We start from the raw sequence: 10,878 nt of genomic DNA, 5'->3' as shown, positions 1-10,878 counted from the left end.
GTTCTCGGGGAAAAAGGAAACCGACCTCCCCTCCCTCTTGGCGAGTCTTTCCCCTCCTCCCGTCTTCCGCCCTCCCTTTGAACGCTGAGCCACGTTGCCCGCAAGTGTGCGCAATGTGCCGCAGTGCCTCCATACATTTGTGCGAGGGGCGGAGGGGGTCGAACTAATGGTCCACAGACGCTTTTCAAACTAGAGACCCCCTTCTCGCACTAGATTCTTTGTCATTTGCACTCCCGTTTTTCGTCATTTTAGAGCTTGTGTTTTTTATGCCCTGTGGCTCTTCTTTAGAAAATACAACTCCTAAATTCTTACGCAACCGAGGATCTAGGCCCACTGTTGAGTAATGCAGCATTGCCTTGTGCTCCTCTGGTATTTTTATTGCTTGGATGACACCCAGTGGTCAAAGGGTACCATGAGAGGCTAATGAGAGCAGGAAAAAAAAAAAGAATAAAAATCAGGGCGAAGTTTATTACTAAAATGACTCCTTAGAACTAGTTTTGCAATTTAGACATTAGGCTTATGAGTTTGCAGAGTACGTTTTTAAAAAACAGAGAAGGAATTTTAAAATAAACCTGACGTGAGTTGCTTTCGGAATTTGCTGATGGTGGCGGCTCCAGCACCCCACAATTTTTAACAGGATAGGTGGTCCAAAAAAAGGGTACGAGTTAGTACTTTGTAATTTATTCAAGCGGGCCATTAAGTGCTCACACTTTGCAAACTATACATTGCACTTTTTTTCCTACTTTTGTAAATGCTTTTAAAGGTGTAGTAATTAAACCTTTTTTCCCCTTCAATCACTCAATTTGTTCATTGGCATCAGTTCTATCCATACATATGTATGTTAAATGTATTAACACCCACAAAAAAAATGAAAAATGGTATGGTCTGTCCTTGTAGTCATAGGGGTGATGACACTTTAGGACATAGCCACTAACTGGTCTCTACTGCCACCAACTGTCTTGAGGTGAAACAGAAGTCAAAGAATGTTCTGTTTGCTGACCATAGTTTGACCACTGCTCAACAGAATGTTGCGAAAATTGCAGGAAAATCAGTCATAAATCCTATTAAAACGAATCTCAAAAATTGTAATAATGGGTTTTATATGGTCCAAAATTTGGACAATGAATATTTTTGTACATAAATTCTCAAACGTCCAGCTGCAATCACATAGAAATATCAGAAATGTTGCATTTTGAAAATTTACGTTTTGTAAGCTGGAAATTTCAGCTCCCTAGTGCTTTTTTTCCATTGATTCTTTTATGATATTAAAAAAAAAAAAAAAAAGGAATTTCCATAATATGTAACAACGCCACAAGAGTTGAGCTCCAATCTGATTTCCAAGCTAGGCTTGGAATGAAGACTGGAAACAACCATGTGTTGAGAGACCCCTCTTGTCACTTAAACATAAACTCAGTTGCTCAGGTAAGGCCTTATCATAGCTCGCCTCGTGTCTTTTGCAAGCTGAGCCTTGATCGGTTGTTTCCTGATAAACTATGCTGTGATGTCATTTTCAGTCGACAGCAAGTGCAAAATGGCCACTCCTGATATGGTTAAAAATGAGTGGGTCAACTAACTCACGTGCCATACTAACCACAATGACATGTTTAGAATACAGTAGTGAGTTAACACAAAACATAATGTAAGTCATATGTTTGACTTAATTTCCCCTTTATTTTAATTAAAATGTACACACAATCCCCAGAATGTATTTAAACCCTCAATACACAACTTTTTTTCCTTAGGGTCATTTTAGTTTGAAAGTCCTCACGAGGGCAATACAAAAACAAAATCTGATAGATTGACCCCCAAAAACTTATGGCCAGAGAGACCATACGTTCCACACCCTAGTCTACATCAACACAGTCTCCCAGTCAAATGCTTTACAGCTGAACACAAGATGTCTCCAAGACTTAACACAAAATTTCCCCTGGAGACATTCATATGTTGCTTGAAAACCTTTCCTGAACCGCACCCTTCTGATTGTCTGACTCATTCTACACACCCAAGGACCATGGCCCACGACCCTCCCATTCATGAATTTGAAAACAAAAGACTATTCGAGCTAATCAGTGCACAAGCTGAGCGCGTTTATATTTTTAAGGCATCCAAAGGAATGCACAGGAAATTATTTACAAGTGGAGGGGGAAGCCTTCAAAATTCTCCATTGTTTACCTGGCACCAGCACAGGGACGCGTGCTTTTGAGGCCAACAAGTTCTGTACAAATCATCAGGAAGATGAAGAGTAGACACGGAGGCCCAGTTTTGGGGCACAGACGTCTTACACTTGGCAAATGTAAGCAATGAATTATAGTTTGGCTCAGACTGGCTAGGTCTGGCTCCTGTCATCTACTCACACTACCAAAAAAACTTCATAGTAAATGGTAATAACGAAAGTGTGTGATGTGATGACGATTGAAATTAGGTTCATTGGTACAGAACGTTGTGGCTGATGAGGGGTGCACGCGGCTGGGTACGAGTGTGAGTGAATGTTTTTTTGTTAAAATCTCTCATGAAATGTATGATGGGGAGGAAAATAACTGAGGTTATGCTGAATAGAGCTATGTCAGTTAGTTTACTTCATCGAAAGACTATTTTTAGCCACTCTCTCAAATCTGCACTGCTTAATGTTTCCCATTAACAGCGTTTCAGTTGGGCCATAAGGCTATATCCTACAGATGGAACATGAAGGAAGTTACTAAAGTCATGTTAGATGCAACAAAGTTTTCCTGGTAATTCTTGACAGAATCACAAGGGTGTCCATGAAAATAATACCACACCTCTTGTCCTTGGAACACTTTTATTCGTGGTTAAATGGCTAATATCTACCACCTGAAAGAGGGAACAGAGTATACGTAATCATGATGAAGAAATACAAATGTGTTTATAACAACCACTGTTTGTAATCTTGCCAGGTGGTTGCAGTAAACTTCGAGTGTCTTCCATGCCTTAGCTGTAGAAACAGAAAATGGATGAGTCTTGATAAATAATTCACAGCTCTCATTACTAAATCATTGTCCATCTGTCATACAAAAGAGCAGTCGTGGATGGCCCTCTTGTCATTTTCCAGCAAGGATTAATAGGGTTTGCTCAGGGTGCCAACCATTTTACTCACCATCAATGACCAAAACAGCCCTCGACACACGGGCCATCGAATGAGGAGCAGACTTCAGTTGAACACATGAAGTAAATCTGAAATAAAGCTCACAGTGATTCCAAGTCAGTCACCAGTGTGGCGTGCAAATATTTTAGTTGCTCCATGAGTTTCACGTTTGAATGCGTTTAGTAAAAATTAGTTGAGTAAAAAAAGGCTGGATTACAACTCATGTAGTTATATTACACCGCTGTCATTTTTTTAATGAGCCATTAAATAATGAATAATGAATGAAATTTCATCTTTTGAAACCAAAATGTCTTCAGTATACAACAAAAATGAATTGACCTTGCCATTAATTCGGAGAGGAATGTATATAATATCTGCAGGGATTTAACTTCATAAACACATACCGTGAAAGTCAAGGTCTTCAAGTGCATTTACTGGCTTGTAAACATATCGAGCGCGGGGGTTTGGTCAAGAGTTATCCTTACCTCCTCATTAAGGTCTTTGATCTCTCCTTCAGGAAGAAATTGGAAGGTGCTCATGGTGAAGCGCCGTGTTTGTGCATGAGGGGAGGCAGGTTGAGGATCAGACGGCACAACCTGAGAAGTTGGATCTAAGGGGTTGGGGCATCTTGATACAGGTAAGAGATATTATGAATAAACATTCGTCCTTATTTTCAGGGATTGCATTATAATTGTCAGCGGACACATTACATTTTTTTGTTCACCTGTAAAACGGTCTCACTGAACACTCAAGCGGAGCCATGAGAGGTAATTAAACATACCCGTTGTAAAGCAGCACCCACACTGAATTTCCCGAGCGCGAGTAGGCCACACAGTAGTGCACAAGCAACTTCAAACTGGGATCCGGGGCGTTGAGCATCCTCACTTCCAGGTAGAGGGGTTTCCCCAGCAGCATCTGCAGAGGCTGGTGATACTGCGGGTAGTAGCTTGTGTATTGAGCATCTGAGAGAGGGGATTCAAATGATTTGTTGCCCTCATAGATCTCAGTTCTGCTGTGGCTAATTAAAAAGCAAGATTGCGTGAGACATTTATTCACATGTTGAGAGCAAAAGAAAGGCTGTAAATATTCACAGATTCCCATCTTGTAGAATGAAACAATCAGTTTGCTTACCTTTGGCCAGGCGAAGCTGAACGCCAAATATCCCATGGGTCTGGACGGCTGGCCCCAGTGTGGGAGTTTTAACCAAGTAGCTCACGGTTAAAGCACTGCCTGGTACATACCTGCACTCCACAAGCAACCTGCCAGTGAGGAAAGACACAGGACCATGGAGCCATCAAAACGTGTCATATTTAGGTAGCATTTCAGACACTGTATAAGATGTAGATAATTCAACATAAACCGATGCTGGTTCTAACATAATATATAGCTTACGAAAATTTCCTTCACATTTGTATGTACCCATCCAAGCGCCACAGATTACAGAAAGTATGTAATTCCAAACTATTTAGGCTTTCACTGTCACTATGGTAACCTTTACATACATAAGTTCTTTTGGTCAGTTAAACTGTAACGACTTAATCAATAAAAAGCAAATTGGTCTGACCTGACAGGAGAATCTCTCGTGATGGTGCCATAATTGAGGCTGATACTCTGAACTGTGTTGACGACTTCCACCATATATATCAAAGTTTTTCCAACTTCCTGCAAGGGCAAAGAAGGGCACAGTTTGCACAACCATTCCAACATCAAAGAATCCAAGCAGCCTGTACTTATTCAGCATTTTAATATTCAAAGGACGTTCCACTCAATAAAAGTCACCATTCGGCGAGCCCCGCAGCCATCCATGGGGAGCTTGAACAAGGCATAGTCATAAGTCACTTTCACTGGTTTACAGGTGGAGTTGTTGGCAACCCCCAATAGGCCAGGGGAGAGCGGGGGCTCCGTGAGGGATGCGGATACAGAGAAGACAAAGTGGCGGTCAACTGTGCACTCTGGAACAGGAAAACACAAACACACAAATAAACATCTATGGTTATGTAAAGGTCAGGTGAACAAAAAGGTCACATCGCTAAGGAGGCCCTTAATGAGACCCAAGGTCTTTTCACATTTTGTGCCGCTGACAGTTTGCTGCCTTGATTGTGCCGCTACAAATATCCAGCAGCTGTTCTTACATTTTTTGAACCCCAAAGGACTGAAGCGATTTCTGCAAAGTGGCGTGAAAATGCTGGTGGGGGCACAGACGCAAACTCACCATCCATACGGTAGTAGCAAGCAAGAGGATGCTCGCTGAAGCAGCAGCCCATGGAGAGACATGATGCCTTGGATACCAAGCCTTGTTCGCAGGGAAGCCATTTGTCCCTGGCAAGGTTGCAATCTTACAAAATTTTAAGTGAGATAAAAGGTCATTTTACCTGTTGTAATAGTAAATGCCATTAAAAAGTACCTTGAGCAGATGAGACGGCAGCTGGACAGTAAAACTGAGCCTCCATCCTGCCACTCAGAGTCATATGGGCGAGAGTGATGACGTACATGTTATTCTTTTGAGAGAAAAGGTTTACAAAAAAGTTAATGACCAATTTCACCAAAAGGCGGTGTGCTCGTGTGAAGTCTGAGGTATACTTGCCTGTACACTCATGTGACAGTTTGTGTGTAACTGGAGGGTAAAACGTATTTTGCCATCTTTTCCTATGCTGACAGAATACCCACAGTGCTTTGGAGCATCCTGGACACTTATCTCGTTCCCTTTTGCATCTGAAAAATTAGACAGAAACCAGCAAATGTTTTATTATTTAGATTTTGTACACACTCAAACTGCAACATGCACTGTATACATTCATTATTCTTTTACTATTCTAACCCTCTCCCTTCCCGCATTGAAACCAGAGCAGCTCCCTGAAGAAAATTTAACTCATGCAGAGCTGATTGTAACCACATGCGTTTCATACATATACTAGACTGTACATCTGGGGTCAAAGCACATGCGCACCTTTAACAACAATTCCAGAGATCGGACCAGGTGGGAGCTGAACAAGCATCTGATTGGATGAGCAGAAGACTTTGGGTTTGGGAACAACAGAGGGGCTAATGGAAGTCTTGCCAGGTATAGGTTTTTGTGTACTTGTAGGTGCAGGTGACTCCGTGGTAGACTGGGGCATAAGGGTGTGCGTTGGTGAATAGGATGGATACCTGAAAGGATTCAGGTGCTGGTAAGAGCCACATGGTGTGTGAGAGTAGAGGTGACATTTGGCTTGCTGATGTTCCTCAGTTGGAGGTGAAGAGAAGTAAATGGGGTCTTGAGGAAAAGGATAGCTGGGGATACCAGAAATGGAAGGAGGCTGTATATTGTGATGTTTTCCCGGGTTTAAAAATTGTTCAAAAGGATCATAAAAACCGTATAGATTGGATGGAAGTTGGTAATGTGGCTTTGACGGTTGTTTTGGAGCAATGGGTTGAGGGGGTCTAGCAGGCTGTGAGACAGAAGGGTAGACTTGGGGAAAATTAGGGGACAGAAACTTAGGGTGTCTCCCATAGAAATTATATGGAGAGTGAGCAATTTGATCCCAAGTTGGTCCAGGGGGAGAAGGTTGTAAAGGTTTTTGGGAGTACTGGAACTGATCAATAAGGCCTCCGGGTCTTACATCATGAGAGAAATGAGGGCGAGTGGAAGACTTTGAGCCAGGGGAGTAGACATGGGGATACGTGGATGATGGAAATCCAGGGTAAGCGAGATGAGGATAACCAGGAAGCTGGGCAAACTGATCCTGAGATGAAGAGCTAGATGCATCGGGTAGTGTAGTTGAGGGGTAGAAAAACCGATGAAGAGGAGCTTCAGGAGCACCGCCTGGAGAAAACCAAGGTCTATTGTCAAGTTGAAGACCAGGAGAGGGGAACTGTGGACTCTGAGGGTGAGCAATTGGCGTTTGGGCAAATAATGGAGGCGGTGTTGAAAGACTATTAGTGTATGGTACACGGTGAGTATCAACAGACTGAGGTAAGGAAGATGGTGTCGGGAAAGAGCAGGAGAGGGTCACTTTTTGCTCATCAAAAACAAGCTGGACTTCACGTCCACCCTAAAGACAAAAAACAGAATTAGTTACCAGCATCGCAAGAGTCAGTTAAAACTAGACAACTTACTCTGAGACAAGGAGCAATGAATGGAATAAAGAAGATAAGATCCTCAGGTTTGGATTCAACACGGTATGCACACTTGGAAGAAATGAATGGAGCCCAAACTTGATTCACTGCAAAATACATTGAGAATTTAAGTCAAGGTTCAATTTCGGCTATAAAAATACAAAGTGACTCCCCCCCCATCACAAAGTTTTGTTGTTTTTGTTTTTTTTTCTCTAGAGTATATACATTGTTTTTGCTTTTAAAGGGGGAAGTATGTTTTTCCATTTTCCTCAACTAGTCAAAACAGAAAAATCTGATAAACACTGCTTTTTTTTAAGATGCAAATTAAGCAGCAAAATCTACCCATTTTTCTCCATCTCAGGGGGCGGCCATTTTGCCACTGACTGTCTATACTGAAAATGACTTCTTAGTTGCTCAGGTCTCCAGTAATGACAAATCACAACTCGCTTGATTTTCTGAGTTTGGTCTTGAGACATTAACAAGCTGAGCCACACTAGTCGTTATCTGAGCCCTAAGAAATTGTGATGTCTTTTTTTTAGGTAACAGTGAGTGGCAAATTAGCCATCCCGTGAGATGGATAAAAATGAGTGGATTTTTCAGGCATATTTATATTCAACATACGCAATATTAACCAATGTTTAGATGAATGGGGCTGCAAATACCATGTTGAAAACGTTTTTACTTGGCCAATGGCTGCCGGCCCTCTACTGTATAACAGCAAACCACGATTCGTTTTTGTGATTTATACATAGAAAAATGGGTGGAATTAAAAGCACTAAATGAGTTTTGGCAATCCCTTGACAATGTGTCAAATTGAACAAAATTAAGCGAGCGACCCTAGTGAGAATAAGCGGCTATAGAAAATGGAACGGATGGATGGTTTGTAGGATTTCCATTATTTTCCTCCAACAAGAAATAGCTATGCTCACATGTAACCCAGTGGAATAAAATGCAATTCGATTACCAAGAACTCCCAGCAACGGTAGACCGTCCTCTTGCATGTATAGCTGTACCAACATGCCGTAAGGGGAACAAAAGACAACAGGGATGAAGGATGCAGCCGAAGGCATCTGCACTGGGCAAGAGAGCTTCAGTGGGCTACCCCACCAAAGCATGGGTAGCACGTAACTGTCATTCTGAGGGAGCGGAGGAGCAGGATTTAGTGAAGGACACAAGGGGTGAGGTGAGGAATGACTCCATGAAGAGTACCTCCTGGGTAATGTAGCATGCATCATATGGCACCATCATTTGAAGGTCACTCCATGATGTCCTCACAGTATAACCACAATATAGAGATAGATCGAAAAGGGAGACTGGAGAGGCTCCCCCTGTTCGAAGAAATGTGCATAAGTGGAACTAATTAACTTGGAAGTAAACACCCTTTGTATTGACTATTCAATTTTAATAAAAACCATGGCAGTTTTGAAAGTGACTAACAACTCTCGTGTGTACAAAACAGACATTTGTGCATGTTGCATTGTTTCTTGCAATAAACGAGTCCAAAAATCCCCTTCTAGTAAATAACTTTAAATATTTGCATTAGGGATGCAGTTTTACATGCATTAGTAATGGTATTGGACAACGAGTGGCATTGTTTTCAGCAACAGATGTGCTGGTGGCCAATGTTGCTGTAATGCTCATTCAGTCAGAGCACTGGGAATGATAAGATCTTTCTCATGATAGGCATTTATCACACACACACACACACACACACACACACACACGCACACGCACCCCAGCATTCAGCTAATTTGCATGCACAATGTTTACATGTTGATTTTCTTCTCACATTGGCCCAACAAATGTAACCAGCCCAATTCTAAGCATTGACAACTACAGGAATACATTTAATGTTTAACCTTTGTCCACTAAGAGTTGCGAGAATCCTTGTCCTGAAGCTGTGAAGCTCATGAAATTATGATCACACAGCAGCACCGGCTTCAACGCCAGCCAGTCTGATCCATGTGGAACGAAGTCAGATGATGGCAACAAGACTTTTCCCGGAACACCAGAAAACCCTAACACATAATCAAGTTTATGTACAGTATATAAAAAATAATTCTGTAAAATGAACATGGAGCATGCCAACATTTATGTCCATAAAGAGGAAAATTTTACCTGTGAAATCACTTTGATATCCATCTTTCGGGTGGGACAATTTGTGTGGTGTGATGGTTTTTCCTTTAGTCCAAGTCCATGACAAGCTATCTTGATGAGCAGGTTCACTGACTTTCAATTTACTTGAGTCAGGAATAGGAGCTACTTTTGAAGCTTCAGTTTGAGACCTAAACTTGTTTAAAATACTTTTGCTAGATTCGCGTTGTTTTCTTCCCTGGACAAAAAATTCATCAAGGTTTCCTTTCGAGACATCTTGTTTCATCTTTGCCCGTTCGGTTAAGGACGATCCTTGGGCTTCGTGCGAGGAAATACGGCTCTCCCGCGGTGCTGGTGGTACAGAACCACAGAGGCTGATCAAGTATATCGTTATTATAAATAAAAATAAAATGTGATTTTTCTTTTCTCCGTCGCAAGACATTTCCAGCTTGTTGACGCTTGTGGGTCCACGGCGTGGCAAGCGCAGGTGAAGCTAATTAAGTGACCAGAATCTTGGACCAATCAAGGAAGAGACAGTTGAAACCGTCGAACGCTGGTGACGTCATAATTAATCGGCCGTTGAGTTTTGTCTATGTTTTTTGTTTTTTTATTCTTTACCCCAACAAACATGGTTGTGGGTAAAGCAATTCCAAAAATGGCCGTTGAACTTAACATTAATGGGCCTCGCAAAATGAAGTTACACTAACTATGCCAAAGTGAGTTTTGGAGGAGTGTATGCCCATCTGCTAACTTTGAACTGCACCAGGCCACTTCTGTGGATGAGACCATTCATCTCTATAGTGTCCCCCCCCCCCCCCCCCCCCCCCCATTCCCGCCCTCAAACACACACACACACCTTAGAATAAGACTCAGAAGAATAAGAACAAGACTCACTAGTCTAAAAAAAAATAGACAGTTCCGTAATGTGCAAAATTCTGTGGTATTTCATATGTATTATTTATATTGTTAGAATTCATATGAATACTGTTCACAGTATGTGTGGATTATACACATTCTTTGCGTGCTACTCTTTGTTATAAACAGCACAAGAAAAAAAAACGATCCGTCAGCAGTAGACATCCAACATTATGGTATCACTAAGGCATCATGTATGCAATATGGACTTGTCCTCCAGGATATTTTAGCTAGTTATGATGAAAATGAGATTGCAGGCACAGCAAGATTTTTATAGCCATTTGGAGAGATAAAAAGTGAGGCCATCTGCGTGATTAAGTCATGTGTTGGATGAGGACTCGCTCGTGTTGCTGTAATGTTGCTGCTCCAGATGGGACCGCAATGTGCTGCAGTGTCTTGGAGGGAGGAGAAAACCTCTGGAACGCATTTGGAATGTTCAAATATATGATGCTCTGCAATGCTCAAATTTTTTATTGAAGGGTGTGGAAATTGGTTGAATGTAAAGAGGAATGTGAGGAGGCATTTCAAAAGAAAGTTAGAAGAAATAGTCCAATTGAAGGCCTAACTGAGAAAGAGAATTGAAGATAAATAGATTTGCTTGAGGGAACCTGTTATTATTATAAAGAGGCTTCTGCTTAAAGAAAATGGAACACCTTCCCATCATGAAGACAAAG

General features: G+C 41.7%; 1 protein-coding gene across 2 annotated transcripts; it reads right to left on the bottom strand.

The window, feature by feature from the left end:
• Positions 1 to 2,805: 2,805 nt before the first annotated feature.
• LOC148421039 (uncharacterized) lies at positions 2,806 to 9,766 on the bottom strand. Of its 2 annotated transcripts, XM_088419813.1 has the most exons (16): positions 9,314 to 9,766; positions 9,055 to 9,213; positions 8,405 to 8,523; positions 8,160 to 8,331; positions 7,196 to 7,302; positions 6,048 to 7,131; positions 5,685 to 5,812; positions 5,505 to 5,598; positions 5,313 to 5,435; positions 4,880 to 5,052; positions 4,665 to 4,762; positions 4,232 to 4,359; positions 3,882 to 4,062; positions 3,586 to 3,727; positions 3,113 to 3,189; positions 2,806 to 2,950 (listed from the first exon to the last, which is right to left on the bottom strand). In XM_088419813.1, the coding sequence occupies exons 1-15, from the start codon at positions 9,729 to 9,731 to the stop codon at positions 3,115 to 3,117; spliced, it is 3,201 nt and encodes a 1,066-aa protein (XP_088275939.1). In that variant the 5' UTR covers positions 9,732 to 9,766; the 3' UTR covers positions 2,806 to 2,950; positions 3,113 to 3,114. The 2 variants fall into 2 exon arrangements, with proteins under 2 accessions (XP_088275939.1, XP_088275940.1); XM_088419814.1 differs by lacking the exons at positions 9,055 to 9,213; positions 9,314 to 9,766 and having other exon boundaries at positions 8,160 to 8,471.
• Between the last annotated feature and the right edge of the window lie 1,112 nt (positions 9,767 to 10,878).

Source organism: Hippichthys cyanospilos, chromosome 7, assembly GCF_059441005.1.
Source record: "Hippichthys cyanospilos isolate Australia breed blue-spotted pipefish chromosome 7, RoL_Hcya_1.0, whole genome shotgun sequence".
Lineage (NCBI taxonomy): Eukaryota > Metazoa > Chordata > Actinopteri > Syngnathiformes > Syngnathidae > Hippichthys > Hippichthys cyanospilos.
The sequence above is the reverse complement of the archived record's forward strand: the minus strand, read 5'-3'. Positions and strand labels throughout refer to the sequence as shown.